At 39.8% G+C, this 21,860-nt stretch overlaps 1 protein-coding gene across 1 annotated transcript; it reads left to right on the top strand.

The window, feature by feature from the left end:
- Positions 1-2,185: 2,185 nt before the first annotated feature.
- On the top strand, positions 2,186-21,794 carry LOC141810341 (calcium uniporter protein, mitochondrial-like). Its single transcript, XM_074697773.1, has 8 exons — positions 2,186-2,512; positions 17,943-18,003; positions 18,095-18,262; positions 19,426-19,530; positions 19,629-19,789; positions 19,890-20,093; positions 21,151-21,267; positions 21,492-21,794. The coding sequence occupies exons 1-8, from the start codon at positions 2,405-2,407 to the stop codon at positions 21,567-21,569; spliced, it is 1,002 nt and encodes a 333-aa protein (XP_074553874.1). The 5' UTR covers positions 2,186-2,404; the 3' UTR covers positions 21,570-21,794.
- The last annotated feature ends 66 nt before the right edge of the window (positions 21,795-21,860 follow it).

The raw sequence follows: 21,860 nt of genomic DNA, 5'->3' as shown, positions 1-21,860 counted from the left end.
ACAATACATAATCTGTGAGCACCATTCTGATACTGCACATCATGACACTTCCATGCTGCAGTGTGGTACATGAGGTGTATGGAAAAACTATCTTTATCTAAAGAAAACATTGTGCAGTTACATAAATTGGATTGAAAGAGCTTGTCATCACAAATATCAAATTACTGCATGCATTACCCTGCAAATCAATAACAACTTAAAGCCAAAGCGCTGCACATGTAGGTTACGTTTCTCATTGGCTCACAGCACACCAGCCATCTCATCAGCAAAAAGAAACCTGGCACACTTCCAATATGTTCATTCAGTAGGAGAGCTGAATAGAGCCTTGCTCAGTCAGCTTTTGGCTAATATGAGAGGGTAAATCTATCAGCTGGATAATAGAGAATAGCTGAGCAGAAAAAGAATAGAACCTGAGTAAGAGATGTAAATTGCAGTTAAAGAGTCGATGTAAAGGACAGCTTGCACAAAGTGTCTAAAACTCAATAAAACTCATTGTAAACTGTCAGACAGATCGATTTTGAAATTTCTTTACACATGTCAAAAAGGATGAGTTTAAACATGAAAAAAGTACCTTCTTTCTGAAAGCATATCCATTGCAGCCTTTCTGTCACTTGTCCCAATGATGTAGCCAACCAATGCACTGGTCTGTGGGGATATAACATAGGTCAAAGTTTGATAAGACTGCTTTAAAAGATAAAGATAGTTCTCTTTTCTTGTCTTAAGGTATTTCTAACCCAGGGTGCTTGGATAGAGCAGTAATACAGTTTCTCAAAATAATAGGTTATTACGAGTTTAATTCTGTGAAATATGTTAAAACAGCTTTTAAGATATACAGTAATTGTGCTACGAAAACTGTACAAATGTTCCCTCGAGTGTAAATCATGTGCAGACAGCAAATAGAGCTGCATAGGTTACAGAACTAATCAATAAGTCCATTGACAGGAAATTAATAATAAGCCATTTCGTTAACTGATTGGCTGTGTCAGTAGTTTTTAATACAAAATGATAGAAAATGCTTATTTCATCTTCTGTTGTGTGAAGATGAATCAGTTGCCTTAATTATGTGTCAAATTTCAAAAGATGTATCAGAAATACTTTGGCCATTTGGAATCACTATTTTCCATAATTTCACAAATCAAGTTCTTCTTTGGTTAATCTAGAAAAGTTAAAGTTAACAGTTATGGTTGGCTTCAGCCCTGTATTTTTAATGTTTGGCTCAAAGCAGTTGTAATACTTGGCTTTACGTCACATACTTTTGTCTTTACGTCACTACGTAAAGACTAAAGTTGAATTAATTAGTGTTTTTACATTTCTGATCAGCCTGGGTCAGCTTAATGAGTGTTGCTGAAACATTAATGGAAAAATTGGAGTGACCAAACTCAAGACTGGCATTTTGTCCTCCATTACTCCACTCTACTGATCTGTTCCTTTGATTTAAATTTGGTGAACCCTGAATGTCATCCATGCACCAATTCTAAATCCATTCTTACCATTACCAAACTCTAAATATGGAGGAACTCCATATAAAATTGCCAACTTAATGCTAACTTGCACATGCTATTGCATCTTGACAAGGCTCTGTACTTAACCCATTTTAGCTCATTTAGGTGACACTGAAATGGCAAAGGAAAATGATAACTTGTCTTTTTTCTTTTTTTACAATAGTAAAACTTAGAACTTGAATATAACTTACATGATGTGCTACTTACCTCGATAATAAATGTCATCACTGTGAAATCCAATATGGCTGACGTTTTTTTTCCCATCAGTTGTGTAGTTTTCCTGTCTGTGTGGTTTCACCGGGTCAACCCACAGCACAGGAGGCAGCACTTAGACTTTGAATGTAAAAGTTTCTCACACAAAATAGCGAGCATACAACAGGTAGTGGGTTTAAGGTTTAAGTTAAGAATAAAGTCACTCCCTTAACCCTTTGTTTTATGTGGCCAGTTGGGTGAACACGCTAACTGTACTTAGCTAACTGGTATTCCAATGCTAATGTATGAGATAATGCAGATATTCTTGCCAACTTTTCACACATGGCTAGCTTTCTGTGAACCCTTATTAGTGGTTGAGCGGTCAGTACACTCTCGCTTCAGTTTTGCTGATAGAGCTCAGTGACTCCAGCTTCCCTGCTGAATGGACCAACCACCAGCCAGTGAAGCAAACTGGAGAGAAAGGGAGCGGAGTCTGTGACAGACCGCGCATGTTTTCAAGAGGAAATGGTATGCAGCTCGGGCTGGGCTGTTCCTCCTCTCTGTCCCGCAGCTTTGAGCTCATCTGTTGTTATTTGCACCGAGAACATCCTGTTTTCAACTCAGTAACCGAGCACTCAAGGCACGTTTTGGGGGATATTCTCGCCCGGTATGCACCCACGGAGCAGCTAAGACCAGGTTAAAGGCTGACGATGGCTTCGGTTGGGATTGCCAGCAAAGTTACGGCGAGACTTTTAGGAAGTGTTCGGCCTCTTCCCTGCAGTCTGAAACCTACTCGTCCTGTAACATTTCTACAACAGGTAAAAGTCTCTTTTAGCTTCCTCTCTCAGTTCGGCGTTGGTTTGTTACACCACAGTGCGACTATTTGTTTGTTTCAGTAAGTTAAGGAAGTTAAGTTGGTTTTAATGCGTTCTAACAAACCCGTAACTGTTGTGATTTTAGAAAGCTAACCTCAGTCATTTACAAGCGACGTGAGGAAAGGGTTTCTTTTTTTTACATTTTCCCATTTTTGTCTAAAACCAGAAAAAGACACTTTTTATTTATTTCACTTTGAGCTAGACGCAACATGCGAGCTTGTTTGTGATCATTTTACATTGAATACTGTCGTTTCATACTGAGCATTTATTTCCCTACCTCTGCCAGTGTCCTTTGATTTTCCTCATTACTTAGAGAATGGCATGAATATTTCATGTACATAACATTGCTCCAGAGGGGCTTAGAAAGTCCAAACATGTGTACATAACTGATTAAGCCTTGAAAAGTGTGACTGTGTGAGCATTACTGTACATAATCTCATCTCTGAAGCACGGCTCATTCAATTACTCCTCTGAGGGAACACATCAGGAACCCATCTGAGGAAAGACACCGTGATCAGACTGCAAAATAGTCTTCTTAACTTCAAGTAGAGGCTTGACTTTCCCTGGACAATTGCAGTAGACGCAACTATCATTGCTCAGTTTATATCTGAGCTAAAGATCTGGTTGTTTTACAAAGCACTAAATGGAAACATTTGTGGGTGCAGGTCAGCACAATGCTGACAGTGAAATCACATCAGAGCATCAGCAAGAGGATTTTTTATGGTGAAGCTGTGCTCACAGCTTTATTAATAAGCTGTTAAATACCCTGGTTTAAATCACCTCTCTTTTATTTTCCATTTTATCATCCATGCTACAAAATGCACAGGTCAGCTAAGTCGTGAGCGGGTTGATCCCAAGTGAATGTCTCCAATCTCAGCCACGGGCAGAAAGAACAGAACATACACCAGAGCTGGTTGCTATAACCGTCTCTGCACTGAGAGAATACTGACCTACAGTTTGCGGGGTTGAGGAGAAAGCCATTATATCTGTGAAATGGGCAAGCTGTCATGAGTCACTCCTGCATGCAAGAATGACTAAGATGGGTTCTATTTTTAGTCCGAAATCATATGTAAAATCATAGTTGCAGACTCCCCCATCTCAGAGGACTGAAGGAAAAATGTTCCTGTAGCAGACTCCAAATAGGTAGGTAAAGGTGTAGACACAAGACATGCAACTATTGTTGGAGTAGTAATTTAATGTTAGAAAACTTTAAATAAAGGTCCTTGAGATGAGAAAATCAGAATAATTAATATGGACCCTATGGGCAGCATTTTAATTATGTAATTAAGATAAGCTTTGTTAAAGTGATGTGATGAAAAAATGTTTGTGTTTGCTTGCAAAAAAAATATCCCATATTTACCGGTTGTTGTGCACGTTTTGTACCTTTCCTGCGAAACATTGTCTATTCTAAATTAGGGATATCCTGATACAGATTTTTTTATTTTCAATCTGATTTTCATGTTATGCCGAAACTAATCTGACACCGATCCAAGACCAATATCCTTTTTCTGATATATCCCGTACTCGGGTGGGTGGTTCTGTTGTAAATGACGGATCATATTTGTTGTGTCAAAGTGAGCCCTGTTAGTACCTCCTCGAGGAACACTCACTTTACAAATGTTGCAAGTCACTGTTTTACTATAATTGCTTTCCAAAGAGAGTTAGTCCCACACAGTGGACATGTTTGCATTGTGGTTTGATTTACAGCAGTGCTGAAAAGATGTGAAAACTGAGTTGGTCCCAATCATGTCACAAAATTAGATACTATCTGATCCTCCAAAAATAGCCATATTGGGCGCCGATACCAATCAGCAGAAGTAGGGATGGGTACCAAATAATGTACTTTTACAGGTACTGACCGAATCCTGTCAAAAGTACTGGGTATCGATTCATTTAAAATCAAAAGGTACCATGTTTAGGTACCTAAACGCATCCTTGTGACTGTGAAGGAGTGGAAGAGTAGGTTATTTTCCATGCTGGATATGAACACAGCATTGAAAGGTTATATATTGAAGGATAAATATGTCAAATTGAAAAGAATCTATACTTTATTATTAAACAAACAGATATATTTTACCACATAAACACAAAAAAGTACTGAAAATTGGTACCGTTGTGAACTGATACCTATTGCCAGGTACTGGGCATCGGTACCGTTTCAAATGTGAAAGGTACCCATCCCTAAGCAGCAGTACTTTGTTTTTCTCCAAATCTGCACTCTCCGATAAAGAAAAACTGTAGTTCTTGAGGGATGGCTCTATTAGCCCAGGAAATTCGCTTTGGGTTTTTTTGTTTCACCGGTAACAGTGCTTTAAAACGTCCCAATTATTTTTAACAAAGGCTCGGCTACCCCAAGTGTCTGTTATCTCTCTTCAGAAGGAGACAGTACATTATGTTTGGCACAACCTGCACAAAACAGAAACAAAGTGACACTTATGGTTTGTTTTTGTACTCGTCAAGAGATTTGGAGGCTATGGGTGTTGTTCACATCCACCAAAGTTAAGTTGGCAGTGGGGGGCATTTATGGCATGTCCAGAATGACATATCAAACTTCTTCTGCAGGATTACATCCCAGCACTACATGCTAAAGCTAGAGCAATACATAATGAGTGAGAAAAATGATGTAGGTGGTAAGTTCTTTAATGAAATATTGAGTGGGTAGGAAATTAACATTAATCTGTCTGTTACAATTAATGGCATAGCAGGGAAAGTTAGGCTTTCAATGCAAAGTGAAAAAAATGCAACTCAGCACCAAAGAACTATAAAGTTTGAGGTGAAAAAATCCTCTGGAGGGCTTTGGTCAGTGAATATTTTTTTATTTGCTCCCTCCTGTCTGTGTGGAGTGAACACTACACAGTGTAAGTGAAGGCACTGATGTGTTTCTCCAAAGTGTGTAACTGGTTTGACAGACAGGTGTGCACATTGTAGATTTGAGAGGTTAAAGACCTGCCCTCACTCCACCTCCTGTTAGGTTGACTGAAACTTAGGTTGAGTTAACGTCTCCAGTGTGGCAACCGCCATTGTTGGGCCTCAAAACTCTACTCCATATCCTATTTTTAGTCGTACCTTATGCAATCTGGTTTCTTTACAAAGTCTACTGCAGCCTCGGACAACATTTAAACTGTCTGATCAGGTGTTTTTTAAAGGTGTGGCTTTACCACAACTTGTAAATAGACAGGTACAACACCTGTGATGAGCATGGTGTCAGAAAAGAGAACCCAGCTGCATACATAATCAGTTTGAAAATCATAAAGTCAAGTAGATGGCTTATAAATGAGCCAGATGAATTATGTACTTGCCTATAAAAGTCGTATTGATGAAAGAAAAGACAGGGCTCATTTCTAAAGCTGTCAGTTAGACAAGAAAAATGAATTTCTCTAAAGTTTAGATTTAGGAAATCCTGTCTAATCCTCTGGTTCTGCTCCCCTGTGTATCATCAAGTCTTAACTACTACAACATTGTCAGTGTGAGGAGACGTGAGCTGATTATCAAGCTGTAAGTATGAGGTTGTGTGCAGTTGTCTGGGATAACCTGGGATACATTCTGTCTTGGGTCAAAGTTTTTGTCACACTTTTTTGTGAACAACATAGAATAAGTGTTTCATCCACTAAGATCTCAAAGGATATAAAACTTCACACATTACTCTAAACATCTGTCGTTGCTTTTACTGGCTTCAGTGAAAGTTTGCTGCTGGGACAATATTATGAAGACACACACTTTCAATTTTATGAGAGAAGCTTTAGGTAGTTTGGCTTTAATGTCGCTGTGTGATGCTAGAGCTTTTCTTTTTCCTCTGCAATCAGTGCTGTATGCCAAACAAGTAAACATGATTTAGCTAAGGGGGGGTGCTGGGAGAAATCTGACTGACCCCCCCAGTAGTTTGTAGCTTGTATTTACAGGAACAAAAATTAACAGTATGGTAGTTTGGCAGAACATTTGTTTTTGTTGGCTAAATTTCCACGAGTCATAACTGAGTCCCTATCAAGTGTATCTCAGGAAGAGGAAGGGGAAACTATTAGCACAGCTTCTTCAAAAGTCAAATAAAACAGAGTTTTTTGCACGTTTTTAGCTTTTTCTTCATGCAGTGTCTCCCAATGGTTAGAAATGATTGGTGAAGATCGTAAATGTTGGAGTGAATGTATGATTTTATGACTCTGTTCCTTTAGGCAGGGAGGGATGGGCAGGGTTTCCACATCACGGACCAATCCAAAAAGAAGTTGCATTGTTGTCATTACTCTGTTAGTCTCTGCTGAAATTATGACAACATTTGTGCCCATGAGATCTATTCCCGCTATACTCTATAAGCTGAAAAACCCAAAATATGTCAGCTAATGCAGGTTTCAGTCAGTCTCTGAAGCAGCTGACATGTTTGTCTGACAGCTGGCTCCATCTGCTGCCATTCACCTATCAACGTCTGGACTGGCATTTACTCCAAGCCTGACTGCCTGTTTTTGAGTGTCAGGACTAGTGATGCCAGGCACAGAGGCTGTTCCTCATTAGCACACCATGCACAGAAATAGGATGGGAAGCTCACAGACATCACCTGAAGGGAGTCTGACTTGGATTTTACTTAATGGATAACAAGGTCTTTGCTAAAGACCAGTGTGGCTCTGCATGGAAAAATCCTGCCCAGAGCTGTAGGAAGCAAACAGTATAGCAGAGCAGAGGACTCTATTCATAGCTTGTTTTAAATAGGATGTCTGATGGCCTTGTGGCAGAGCCTATGCATGCAGAGTCCCCAGTTTCATATCAGCTTGACACTTTCTTCTGTATTATTCATCTTTCTTCTGTCCTATCTGTCTCTGTTACAGCCATCCAGTGAAGATGAAAAATGCTGTAAAAAATGTAATCTATATATCGCTGTACAGAAAACGCACATTGATGCAATTTTTTATGCATGCAGAACAGAGTGCAGTTTAAAAGCTATCCATTATAACAGGTCTGGAGGTGGTCTGGCTTTCAATGTAATCAGATCAGAGACAGGTAGTGCAATCAATAAGCTTGAACCACATTCTCAAACTAACTCAGCATCTCCTTTCTGTCAGGCAGCACTGGAAAAACACTACAGATGTGTCCAATTCCCTAATTTGCATATTTCAATCTATAAGTCATCCCACCAGTGGTAACTAGAACGATGTCAGGGCAGCACACACCTCTCTTAAAATTAACAGTCCACATCATAGACTGTATAAAACATGGACACAGTCTCTGCGATGTCGCCCATCTGTTCCTGAAACAGTGAAATGAAGCCAATCCACGGACTCAGCCACATTTGATATAACGTCGGGTGTGAGTTTCCTTTTGAACAGTTACAGGGCGCCTGTTGGTCATGTGACCTGAGCTGTCTCTCTGATTGGACAATCAAACCATCCTAATAACTTCTAAACTGCCAAGTTGGAAAGAAAAAAAAATCACTCACAGTACAGCGTGTGCCAATAGTGAAGACAGCGTTTTAGACCCAAGACGTTTTTTGAACCAGGCTGTAAATATGCTTTTAAATACCGTAAAAGTCTGTGTACGTGACTTCCAGTCCTACAGCCAGCCTAAAGTGGATTCTCGATGAACAACAACTTTTAGCACTTCCATAAAGGCTTCATTTTTACTAACTGGATGTTGCCCCTTGGTCCACATCTGGACTTAAAAACGTGCAAGTGTCATAAACCACTGAGGGTGGTTTTCTCTGGTTGGTTGTTTGGAGGACAAATCCACAGTCATTGCTTTTTCATTACTTTCTCTTTATTCTATTCCACTCTACAATTAAATTAGGCTTATTTAGTCTTTGATAAATGTTGTGACAAAGTCTAATTAACATCAGGCACATCATTTTTCTGTACTCCTGTTTCCAGTAGTTATCTCTGAAAACAACTTTCTTGTTAGAGGAAAAAAAAAAAATCTAAAACCAAATTCCCCAAAACTTTGGAGGTTGTGTGACATGTTGATTAAAAACTGCTCATTTTAAATGGAAGATTAAACAACAGCTTTCAAAAAGATGGGGCAAGGACTGGAAAACAGAAAACGTTTTGATATGCTAAAAAAGAAAAAGACAAAAGCAAAATGACCATTGCTCAAACTATTAGGTTATTTTGCAACAGATTAGTAACAGACCTGGTTTAAAGGTCCCATATTATGGAAAAATTACTTTTTTAAGTCTTTTAGTGAAATTTGTGGGTCTTTGGCTTTCCTCCCAGCCCACAAAATGTGATATTTAATGAAAAAACTTGTTAGTTATGCTTGTGAATGTAAAATCCTGACCTTAAACGAGCTGTTTGGATTTTGGGGATTTGCCGACGTCAGCGATTCCCTTTTTTGATTAATCAGGAGCAAGTCTGACCTGATTAGTCCACTGGAGCAGATACCCCCGAACCCCCTCCCCGCCCACTTCCCTCTCTGCTGCTGGAGAAAAATCTGTCCTGCAGCAGGGAGGAGAATACCAAAGTTGAAGAGCCATCACTGCTTTGTTTTTGGCTGTAAACAGCCACATAGTTCCATGCACAAGCTTCCGATCTCGGAAGAAGTCAAGACTAAGTGGCTAGAGGTCATTTATCAAGGAAATGTGCCAGCTACACTCAGTAAAACTGTGCATGTGTGTGCTAGTCACTTCACAGCCACCTGCTTTTCCAACTTTGGACAGTACAACAGAGGGCTAGTGAATAGACTGGTCCTGAATCCAGGCGCATTACCAGCCATCTGCAAACAAACCTCGGACCGTGTAAATGTGAGTATTTTAAGTGCTGTGTGCTGTGGAGCAGATGTAAGAGCTTTTCCTCAGTGTCCCCCCTGTCTCTGTGTTAGCTTCAGGATGCTAACTTTAGCTGCGGTTAGCCTGTTGTTTTAGCCTGTAAAGTTACGGTAAACGAGCTTCGCTGTTTTTTAAACATTGTGCACTCGGAGCTCGTGGCCCCGCTCTCAGTGGTGTCCTTGGTTCCCCAACATTTACGGAGTATTTTTAATTAAGTGTTAATGCAACACAGAGCTACACAAACATGTCCTGTCACAAAATTTGAAAAGTGCTTTCAGCATTAATGTTAAATTGTTGTAAAAACAATTTTCATACCATACAATTTTTCAGTTTTAACATTTGATGTTTTCTGTGCACTTTTTTAATTGACCACCAAATTATGTCTTTATTTTTGTTGTACAGTGTCTCAACCTCTAAATCAGGCTTATCCATCTATCCACAGTTCCTAAGAGAAACCCAGGTGTAAGTGAGGTTTTTATTTCAGTCTTTCCCCACACTTCAAAGTGTAATTCATCTACTTTGATGCAGCTCTTTCATTTTCAAAGCTAAATGTGTTTTTGTGGCGTCACAAATCATCAACAGACTGCTTGATATCTTCTTCAGTGTGTGACTGTTAAAGCTTACTCTTGCAGTCTGTGGCCAAGTATTGATTTCTTGAAAAAAACAGAGTGTATTTCCCCTGTGGTCCAAAAAGATACTCTAATAAGTCTTTTAATGCTATTTGCTGAGGCCTGCCCTGTCAACAGCTCATGTTGGAATTACTGTTTGTAGGTGATTGAACCTGTCACGAGAAACCTCTTCACTTAAGAAGATGTGGTTGCATAATATTTGCATAGGGACTTAGGCCTTAGGCAAACACGTGGAAACAATGGATCCAACAATATCTCCACTCATAAGGTTGAAAATCCTTCAACAAACATGCTTAGATTCATATCTTTTCACTGCATGTGAACATGAACAGAAAGTAAAGAGGTGTTTGACTATAAAACATCACAGAAGTTCTGCACTAGCAGAAAGCTGAGGCTTAGCTTGACAGTTTTTTTAGTGAGTGTTTTTTTAATGCAACAAATGAGTTCTCTATTGTTCTTCTGGCACTGCTGAGGTCTTGTGATGATGCATTGCTTGGCTGTGTTAGACCAAAGAGGAAATATGACTCACTCACAAAGATAAGTCATTGTGGAGGCTTGGTGTTTCTGTAGGAAGGGGAGTTGAGTTTTCTGAAATGTGGATGATTTGTTTTTGTAATCTAAACTTCTGTTAAAAATACTTGAATTCCTAAATCTGTGTCCTGCTTTTTTGTCCCCTCTCTCCTGTTTTCAGTGTTAAACTCTTGTTTTGTTTTGTGTTGCGTTGTCTGCCAAGAAAAGCCCTGTTTGCTGTTTTAATCTTAGAGTGTTTGGAGCATATATTGAACAGAACTTTAACAAATAAAAGTGCTGCCTTCCTGAAGCTGCTTTACGAAGATTAATTCAAAACCCTATCATGGTAAAATTTTCCCATTAAGTAGCATTGTTGAACCAAAACCTTGATTTATCCTCATTGTTATCAGTTTTGTTTGTGTTAGGCCACAGAACAACTTATTTAGGTAAAAGAGAGAGTCCTGGTTATGACTCAACAGTGCACAAACACTGGTTTGGTTTCACAGGGGTCCAAAACAGCCGAGTCAGCAGAGAAACGCTTTCTGGCACAAAGCCCTGAAGGCTTTCATGCCAACACCCGGTCATGCTTTCTTGTGAGGCTGTGCCGACCATATGAAAGATAAAAAATTCATACCCATGTCCACAGTCCTCTGGATCACATTACATGTGTTTTTCTCAAACTATCATGAGAAGAGGTTGGCGCGATGCAAACTCACATATCGTCTTTCCTCATCCCTACACTGTCATTGAATTTCCTTTTCTCTCTCTTAACCTGACAGGCCATGAACTGCTTAGAAGAAGACAAATGATTCAATGCAAATCATTTTCATGGCACAGCGCTGGCTCTCTTTTCTTCTCATGATGGCCACGGCAAGGGATTCCAATTTCTCCTCCTGGCAGCCTTCATATTTCACCTTGGCTTTTAGGCTGTTTATCACACACACATTTTCCTTCCCCTTTGCTATGAGTCCTGCCTGCAAGAAATTGTAAGTCACCACATTATGACGTGTGTGTGTGTGTGTGTGTGTGTGTGTGTGTGTGTGTGTGTGTGTGTGTGTGTGTGTGTGTGTGTGTGTGTGTGTGTGTGTGTGTGTGTGTGTAAGCATCCTTAAGCCTTTGCTTAGTAGTATCTAACCCTTGAAGAGAGTGGGAGGACATACCTTTAGGAGACGGGGATGCAACAGGCCATAGCTCAGTTCTGACAGGATTCATAATGGAACGCCCCGCTGAGAGCCTGCAGGGAAAATGAGGCTGCTCGTCACCGTGATAACCCCGATCATTGCTCAAGCTGGAAGCCCCAGCATGCCTCACCGCAGAGGATAGGGACATGGTGGTTAGTCACCGCATTGCTCTGTTTTCATTCCCGTCTTCCGCCTCTCCATGGCATTAATAAGAAACGCGTAGCTTTAGGGGTAAATATACCTTCAGCTGATTGTTTTGACAAAGAACAGCGGGGGAAAGTAATTCGATGATGAGGAGCAGCTGCGCAGTATCATCCCCTGCAGCTCCACTTTGTGTCTCAAAATGTGTGACGGACAATAGATAGACAGAAAGCGCGCTGCTCTCTAAATATCGATTAGTTCTGTTGTTGGGAAATGTATGGAGTCTTTCTTTAAACAAGACAAATATCAGTAAAGAGGCCGATGCAGACTCAGTGAACATGTGAACTTCTTTCTGCAGGTTGTGTGCGTGTCTTCTGGCATGGTGCACAATGGCATGGGTGTGTTTGTGGTGTATGGGCTTGTTCAGGCATGTTTTCTTTCACCAAAGGTCTTTCAAAATCCTTTGTCGTCTTTTATTTGTAGGTGTGTCTATTTGCACGGGAGTTTCCCCAATGGAAGGATCGTAGCACTGAGATCATACATTTCTGACTTAGCCATGACCTCGTCGTTTAAAATCATTTAACATGCTATTTATGGAAGTTTAAAGATTTCAGCTTACTTGCAAGATGAAAAATGTATATGAATAAAAGATCTATCTAAGTGGTGAGACTTGATTTTAAAAATTAATCTGAGAATTTAGAGGCTTAACTCGAAGCAACGAACTCAAAACAGACTGATGACCCAGCAGTTTCAGTTTCTGCCTACCTGTGCTTTCACTCCACACAAGGTTAGCTATTTGAACCATCGTATACAGTGTTTTGTATTGACTTGTATTATGATCTAATGTTTTCCTTTTATTATTTCAAGCTCTTGCAGATAAGCACATATTTTGCACTCTTTAGCAACTTAAACAGCCTTTTTTGTCACATATTTACTTGCTTGTTTGATCCTGTTTTAATATCTTTGGTAGTAAAAAAAAAAGCTTATCATTCACTTGAAAGTTTTCAAAAATCTAAGACTGGAGACTGCATAAGTCGAAACTGCTAGCAACCTTTTGCTATGCTGAACAATGATGTTACTAGCCCCAATTATCTTGCTACTTTAAAAAAGACATTGGTCATGTGTTAGTGTCATGAAGTTCCCAGGGGATAAATAATTTTACTGTCAGCCTCAATTTTCTACCTGCACCATATTGTGGTCGGTTTTTTATTTCACATATCATACTTTGGTGTGTAACCAAAAAATGTAAATTGATGAAACTCAAATTAGCTTTACTAGCTGGTAGCAACTGTCAGCATCCCAAAGCATGAAAATATTCACAACTGGAAAATGACCTCGGGAAGTTAGATGTATTTGAAAAATGAGTATGTTTCCCAGATCATGTTTCAATTAGCACTCTATAGGCATTGGTGTATCTTTATACAGTAATTATAACCTCAGAGCTGGTAGCATAGCCTATGATCCTCTTATTAATACCTAACGACCCTCTGTTGTGTCCAAGACAATTAAAGCAGCAGTCACATAAATCCCTGAAGGTACATAAAAACATTATTGCACCTTTTACTCATGCGTTGAGTCATTTAGTGTAATGAAACCAGGGGCCTCGTTAACTGCTCAGAGCCTGATGTCTGTTGCAACTTGCACCTCACTGCTAACATGTCTATAGCTTATGCTTGCTTCAAATATGAATCATTTTCTTCCCCAAATTCTTCTGTAATGTGACTACTCTGATGAGTAATTGTCTTTTTTTGTGCACATGTAGGCTACAGAACAAAATAGATCAGTTCTCACACTGCAGTGTGTTACAGACAGTAATAACAAAGGGCAAGGAGCATGACTCCAGAAATGGAGCGTTATTTATCACACAGCTCTGGAGAAGCATTACATGCCACAGCGGACACGTCCTGTTGATTGAGAGTGGGATTGCTTTGTGTGCACCCAGCACAGAGACTGCTTGGAGTCAGTCAGCTGTTGAATTGACTCTGGTCAATGATTTCACACAGAGGAGACAAACAGTCCAGCCTCACCCTTGAGGTTCAGCAGGTACCCTATTTCCACATTAACAGAGCAGCAGAAAGCTGCATGAGCACACATGTTTCTCAACTCAATTCCCTGTTAAACTGCTGTGACTGAGTCTGTGCTGAAAGGAGCGACATTGTTCAGTATCAGCTTCTATTCCCATGCACCTGCTGTATGTGATGGCACTCAGCTCCTGCACTCAGTTTAATGAAGCACTATGGTTACTGCGCCCTGGGTGGCCTATAAAAAGCTGTAACAGGCTGTTTTGCATATTGGTAATGCACTTTCTGTCTGAGGTTCACTATGAGGAGTCACTGAATAACTTTTTAGCCCTTTTTTTCCAGTTTCTAGGACACAACAGTTGTGTGCTGCTGTAATCTGCATTTGCATTATGATGCTACATTTAGTTTTCAGATGACGAATTTTTTTTTTTACACAAATACTGTGACAGATACCTGCTTAGATTATTCAGCATAATGTACCAGTTCAGATCAGTCAGCAGAGGAGTTGTCCCAGTATCATCTCTTCTATTCCTTCTCATTTTTTGTCTCTTTCCTCCCACCAAATAGAAACAAAGCCCAATAAAATAATTTCTAAAATATTACTAGTGATTAAATGAAGGGCCAATGTATTCTTGCACCCCACCTTTTCAGTTTATAATTACCATTAATTGATTAGGTAAGGGATAATGCCCTATGATGTGTTTATTATCAGAAGTAAATGGATGGGGCTAATGCAGTTCACGTCGGACGGTTCACTCATCAATATGATAAATATTGAAGAAAATAAATAAGATTAGCTAATCATTCTGTGACCTCTCTGCTCGATTGTTCCAGTCAATGTTAGTCATAATCACAAAGGACATGTATGGTTAGTCGACAAATTGATTGAACATAATCAAACCTTCATCAACCCCATAATCAATCCTTCCAGCTGGGACTGGAATTTCCATTTTTTTTTAATAATTATTCTTATAGTTATATTTGGTGAATTATGTGCTTTATTGATAGGACAGCTGAAGAAACAGGATATGGGGGGAGAAGAGGGGGGACACACAAAAAATGGACTAGGCTGGGAGTTGAACCAGCCTATACAATGGGAACTGTAGACTGCTGGGCCAACATCCAAAGTTATTGGGGTTACCTTTATATATTTGTCTGTTGATAACCCATAAAATATAATATTATGATATTATCAGAGGGTGCAGATGGCCACAGATTTTGCTATTAGTACGCAAACCACTTAATGGTACGTAGACCATAAGTCCCTATGACAACACCACACCAGCAGGCAAAGTTGAGTTGACCAGGTGAGAAGCAAAATCTGATGTTTTACTTGAAGTAAACGATTAACAGGATCCATAGTTTCTTTGGTTGTGGTAATAGTGGACACTGGAGCTGGACTGTCAAAAAGTAAAAGGACAGAAGAGCAGAAGAAAGTTAAAAGGGAAAGTGATAGAGCATGGGCTAAAGGCAGAAACACTGGTTAAGCTGTTCATGATAAAGTATACAACCCATCGACAGCACTTCAACTATTGCAGTCTGTTTGAAACTTTAGAGTCTGTCTATAAAATAAAGAGTCAAGTTGCATCTTTATCCTGGGGAAACACTTCCGACTCCTGACTAGAGATGGGTCAATACACTTTTTTACATTCCGATCCGATGTATTAAAATTTAATTGTGCCGATACCCGACCCATACCGATACAGTAGGCAACAAAGTAAAACATAAAACAAACAAAACATTGTCAATTTCAAGCCATTTATTAAATAGTGTTGTAACAACCTGAGTGCAAAATTTAATGGCATGGTATGTAGGGATGCACGGATCCAACTTTTCTAGTTCCGATACCGATGTCTGGGCTTTGGGTATCAGTCCATGATACTGATCCGATACCAGAGTTAAATAATAGCCCCACCGATATCAATCCAGCTTTGAGGGGCACCGATACACTGATACCCGATACCAGGATCGGTATCAGTGCATCCCTAGTTCTGACCAAAGGTGTCCCTGCAATCAATGCCAAAACAGCCTTTAAAGGATTTTTTACCATTATAATCAGTGTGGGCCCAAAAGAATAGTCAGATATTTGGGGCTACAGCTCTAAAACAGGACTATCACTGCCGTTGCCCTGTGTCTATAATGCTCTACCACCTGAATGTAAACCACAGATGGATGGCTTTTACTATTCAGTTCCTTGATGTCGCAGTATATTGATGTAGGAATGAAGTTCCATTCTGATATAAGCTGTCTGGTTAAACTGGCATGCAACCTTCATGTGGCCACCCAGGATGTTAGTCTGCAGACAGGACCAGAGGCTGGTGCTGGCGCTGCCATCCCTAAAGTATGTCAATGTGTGATTATTTGGATGTTTACATTTCTTAAGTTTTATTTCTAATTAAGGCTAGAGTTTAGGTTTCTTTCTCAAAAAGAAAAACATAAATTTCGGTTTCTGGATGGGGAAAAAGAACCCTGCAAGCTATATGTGTAAACCTCTTTCAATGCCATTCAAACCAATGTTGGCTAATTGTAGCTAATGTAAACTCAAAAGGGCGGACTGCTTTATCCAGGCTTCCCTTTTTTCTTAATCTGGTTTCTTTACATTTTTAATTCTATGATGGAGTAGTTTGACTGTCAGGTGCTCAATTTTACAATGAAGCCAGAGATGACCCATGACATTTTTTAAAATTGATTTTATAGGCAATTACATTATAGTGTTAAACTGAGCATCAATAGGAGAGGCAAAGGTTTGCATCTTTTTCACTAACTCTGCACTGCATGACATGTAAACAAGATTCAGAACAGAGCAAAAACACCATACATCATTTCCCTAACCTTCTCCTCTTTAAGTGAAATAATTCCACACACTTGTGAGTCCACACATTTAGACACCACCAGTACTAAATAAGATATACAGCACAATAACCTCAGGATACTTTTCTGTGCATTGATGTGTTGGTGGGAAACTCTGCAACAGCTTTTCACCGTTAAATGACATCTGGAGATCTTATGCAGGCTGAACAGCAAAGTTTTGTCCCACTGGGATTACTTTTTTTGTTCAGGGACAAAGAATTCATAAAAGCACCTTTTCCTTCACGCTGTGCTGCTCTGCTTCATTAGCAAGATGACAAACATTCAGGACAGACTTGAATGCAATCTCTGCAAAACAAGCTGCTCTCACAAAATATTTTTCCCTGTTCCCCTCCTGGTTTAAGACTCTATGATCCATTATTGATTCTTATACAGATGCTTCAGCTCATGTGAACAGTTGGTCTTCACTCCATGTGGATGTTGGTTTTCCTGGACCTCTGCTCCATCACTCTGCCTCCAGGCTTGGTTGCTTTCTTACCCCTTAAATCTGGACGGCTCCCTTTGCTTCTTCTCTTTAATGTGATATTGATTGAACTAACTCCCTGTGGGCTAACACAGGGGTAGGTGAGAGCGGCTGCCACATTCCCCCTAATGTCAGCTGGATGAAAATGTATTTATGTGTGAGCCTTCTGACTAGCTGAAGGAAATAATGTGGAGGAATCTTGTTTTTGAGGAGCTTAAAGACTTAAAAAAAAAACCTGTTTTGCATGTTCCAATGGCCCTGGATATTATGTGACAAGTGGAGAGAAAGAGAAGTACTTCTGTTGACTAGCTTTGGAGCTGATCCTGGTGCTCTCTCCATTATCAGAAGTGTGTGGGAGAGACTTGTGGAGTGATTGTACATTTAATTGTGACACACACTGGCATTTCATTAGGCGTTACGCAAAGGCCGCAGCCTGAAATGTAATTAAGTTAATGAGAAGGCGTTTGCTGAAACGAAGATGGTTTCATCAGAGGAATCTGTGCCATCAACAGATTATTACACAGCACTGAGAAGCAGGGCAGAGGGGTTCAGATGCCAATGATGCCACAGAGGAGATTTATAAAAGGTTGAGAGGATTGTAAAAGTGGAGCCAAAGGCTACACTCAATTTATTTGGCTTGTTGGCAAACTGTTGGGATGTTTTCTTTTTTTTATGATCCTTCTTTTCAGGATTCTGCTCATCTGTTCACTCTGAGTGTATGTGACCATCTACAAAGGGGAGGGTCTACTTTGAAGAACAGTTTTAAAACTAATACTATTGCAATTTTTCTCACTGTCTTTTTTCTCTTATGGGTTCATCAGAAGTTGCCTCCTCTTGGACACAGCACCGCTTCTTTCTACAGTACACTCCCACCCCCCTGTGGTAAGGTGCTCTTACTACAACCAAATCAAAAGAAACTGTACATTATAACCTCTGCATAAAACACAGCTTTATTCTCCTTGTTGTGTTGCAGATGTGTCCCTGAAGTATAAATATGGTCGCTTAGTTCTGGAGGTCCCGTTGCCCTCAAGAAATGAGAATTGTCTGTTCTACCTCCGGCCTATGCTGATGAGTGTGGGAGATCTGATCACAGATCTGCAGAGAGAGGACCCTGGAGTCACTGCTTCTGTTTCCTCTAAAGGTAAGAGGACATGACGCACATGTCAGACATGTAGTCACCAGACTGACTACATTCCTGGGTTTTACTCAGTCATGTTAAACTGTGTATGTCCCAACCTAGTTCTACAAGTTTTATTTCTTTTCTGTAAAAGCAGAGGAAAAGCAAGAAAAACTGTCATAGAATTCTAAGGAAATTCCACTTGGGCACGTCAGAGTTTATTTGCATGCATTGCTGAGCACTACAGCATATTTGGAAAATGATTTTCAAAGCCCTGAGTCCCCTCAGGCAGCTCTGTGAAGTTATAAGTTTTGAAAATGGAAACAAAACTTCTGTCTAGCATGGTTTATTGAAAGGAATTTAAAGGGAAGAGGTGGGAGCATTTAGTGTTCATATAAAAAATATATAAAAACAAAGAGTTTATAGACTCTATTTTTCTTTTACTCTTTTTATGATCCCTTCCAGGTCTGAGGACCACAGGTTGAGACACACTGATTAGTGTGATCTGCTGGCCAGCTAAACACAGTGTTATCATGTCTTCATTCAGGCAGTTAGGGTGACCTTGTTGCGTCCATTAAGACCCAGTAGGGCATTAAAAATTTACTCCCTAGTCACTTCACCTGTCTGGAAAAACAAGTCCTCACTGAAAAAAATGAAATCGAAGCAAGAGTTTGTATCTTCTTTCCAGTAAAAACATCCCATTAGACTCAATATGAGGCAGACTCCCCTGACAAGTCAGAAGAAATGTCTTAAAACACACAAAATAGGCCTGAACTGCTCAGAGTGACTAAAAAAAACAATCTGCCCAAATGGTAAAACAAATTTGCTTGTCAAGTTTCTGAAATAAAGATAAATGAATTCAGGAAACTTATTGAGAACATTTTTCTTGCCCCAGTGGCAGTTTTCTTTTTATGTTTTTTGTTTTGTTTTGTGTTTTTTTTTCTGCTAATTTGCTTCAAGCAATTGAGGTGTCATTTTGTTTTTTCATATCTTGATAGCTAAGATTTTTCTGGACTGTGGCTCTGTTGTATTATGATGTGAACTGACTACCACTCTGGTGTTTAATATGAGCTTTGTGGAGTTTATGTGAGAGTTTTTATGCACTTATAGTCTCTTTTTATTGTTTTAATGTGGTCTTAACTGTTGCAGTTACAGTTCTCAGTAAAAATGATGTCCTCTTCTGACAGATGGAGAGCGTGTAGCCAACACCACCCTAATAGACGCCCTGCTGGACAAAGACTTTAAGCTGATCATTAATGATGCAGTTTACCACGTCTGCTCTCCTGAAAAGGGTACAAAGACACTTCTGTCCAGTCATAAGTCTGCTTTTCTTGATGTACAATCACAAAATAGGCCAGTTATGTTGTTGTGTTTCCTGTTGTTACTGCAGTTTCTACATCCAGTGAGCATGCCATGGAACTAGAGGACATGAAGCATGTTGTTCATCTGCTGCACACAGCACTACACTTACCTGAACACCACCTTCTGAAAGAGAGGCAGCTCCTGGAGAGACTGGACAACCTCAAACAGGAGCTGACACCTCTAGAGAAGGTGGATTGTAATATTTCACTACTGCTCACTGCTCCTTTTATCAGACAGGCCTCTACAAACTAACTGTTAACTAATACTTCTCTGTGTTGTTTCCTGGCAGATTAAGGCACAGATCTCTCACACAGCAGAGTTCCAGAGCTCCAGGGTCATCTGGACTGGCTTGGCCCTGCTGTCTGTGCAGGGTGGTGCTCTGGCTTGGCTCACTTGGTGGGTCTACTCATGGGACGTTATGGAGCCTGTCACTTACTTCATCACATATGGCACCAGCATGGGAGCTTTCGCCTACTATGTCCTCACCAAACAGGTAAGTGTCAGGATATTAGACAATAACGTTGGCTATGTTTTTCCGCCCTTTGATTTTTCTGAATCACAGTACTGTTCAAGACGGCACATGCTAACTGGCTACCCCTCATTTGAATACTAACACCCATGGATGCTAACCTAGGTCCTAGGTACTTATGTCAAAAGCGACGTACAACTAGGGATGCACCTATCCAGCTTTTCTTGCCCCAATACCGATACCGATACCGATACCGATACCGATACCGATACCTGGGCTTTGGGTATCAACAAGTGTTTAAACGTGTAAGAGCAGTTTGTTTTAAAAATGTTTCAGAATTTACAGAAATGACCATTTGATTGTAAATTTTTTTACCTTGTAGTCTAAATCATAGTTTAGCCTTAGCGTCAAGTTTGGATCCTTTCCCACAGATATCCGATCCAGCTTTGAGGGGCTGGATCGGCGCAAACACCTGATATCATGATCAGATGGGTTCATCCCTAAGCACAGCGTAAGCAAGAATTTAGACAGAGAACTATATATGACATATAAATATAATCTAATTGTCATCACTACTTTTCCAATATGGAAGTAGATTAGGGCCATCACTGATGGAAAATACTTTTAGGCAAGTTGAGAGTGTGGTACAGTCAGCTCCTTTAACTGCCACAGGTGTGACTGACGGTATACTTTCGGTGCTGCTACTATGTTTTATTTTCATGAAATCAGACAATGCAAAGTGCATGCATGTAAATACTTACATGCCTGTGGCTGTCGAGGAGCTGACTCTACCCAGCATACTACTGGTAAAGATCAGGGCAGGTTATTTTGACTTTTTTTTCATCATCTCAACCTAAATCTCGGATTTGTATTTTGACTTTATTCTCGTCATTTTGACTTAAATCACAACCTGCCAAAAACTATTTTCTCCATCAATTACAGCTCTAATTTTTTCCAACATGTCCAAGAATCTTCTTTTTGAAAATTTTTTACCAGTTTGACCAGATCAGATATATGAAAAACTACTTCCACATTTTTGGTTTTCACATTAACATCCATCCCTCATCATGCTCTCTCCTAGGATTACATCTACCCAGAAGTTAAAGACAGACAGTTCCTGCATTACTTTTATAAGGGCGCCATCAAGAAGAAATTCAATGTGAATAGATACAATGAACTGAAGAGTGAACTGGCTCAGGTTGGTTGATTCATTGATTCATCTTTTAAATCTCACATGAGGTTATTCATTTTCTAGAATTATTGGCATTTTGATCATTGTCTTCTGCAAACATGACTGTCTAAAAAATGTGTCATTTCTGGCATGTATTTTTCAAGTCTTCATCAAATGTTTTCACTGCATTCTGAGCATTCTACTGTTTTAATGTTTGGTATTAAGTGCTCTTTGTGTTTTTTGTGCGCCAGGTGGAGGAGGACCTGAAGCGTCTGAGAGATCCAACTCAGCTTCAGCTACCTCTTGAACCTATCCAGCCAAAGCCATAACTGAAGCCAAGCCATAAAGAATGCTCAAAGACACAAACTTCAGAGAAAATCTTCCTGCTTTTTTTTGATAAAGGCAACATTTTTAACTGAAATCCAAATCATCCGGTGTTAGTTTACAGTCCTTATAATGATGCTAATCATGTTTGAGAAGAGCTATTGAGGAATTTTGGATTAAATATTATTTCCCACACATAAAAAGTCTCCTGCCTGTATGATGTCTCATTGTGTGAGGATTGTGTTCTTGATAATAACCAGTTCTTTTAACGGCAAAAAATTTGTAAGCACAGTTTA

Source organism: Halichoeres trimaculatus, unplaced genomic scaffold (assembly GCF_033239565.1).
Source record: "Halichoeres trimaculatus isolate MK-OKI-2021-1 unplaced genomic scaffold, fHalTri1.1 fHalTri1_scaffold_2, whole genome shotgun sequence".
Classification (NCBI taxonomy): domain Eukaryota; kingdom Metazoa; phylum Chordata; class Actinopteri; order Labriformes; family Labridae; genus Halichoeres; species Halichoeres trimaculatus.
The sequence above is the reverse complement of the archived record's forward strand: the minus strand, read 5'-3'. Positions and strand labels throughout refer to the sequence as shown.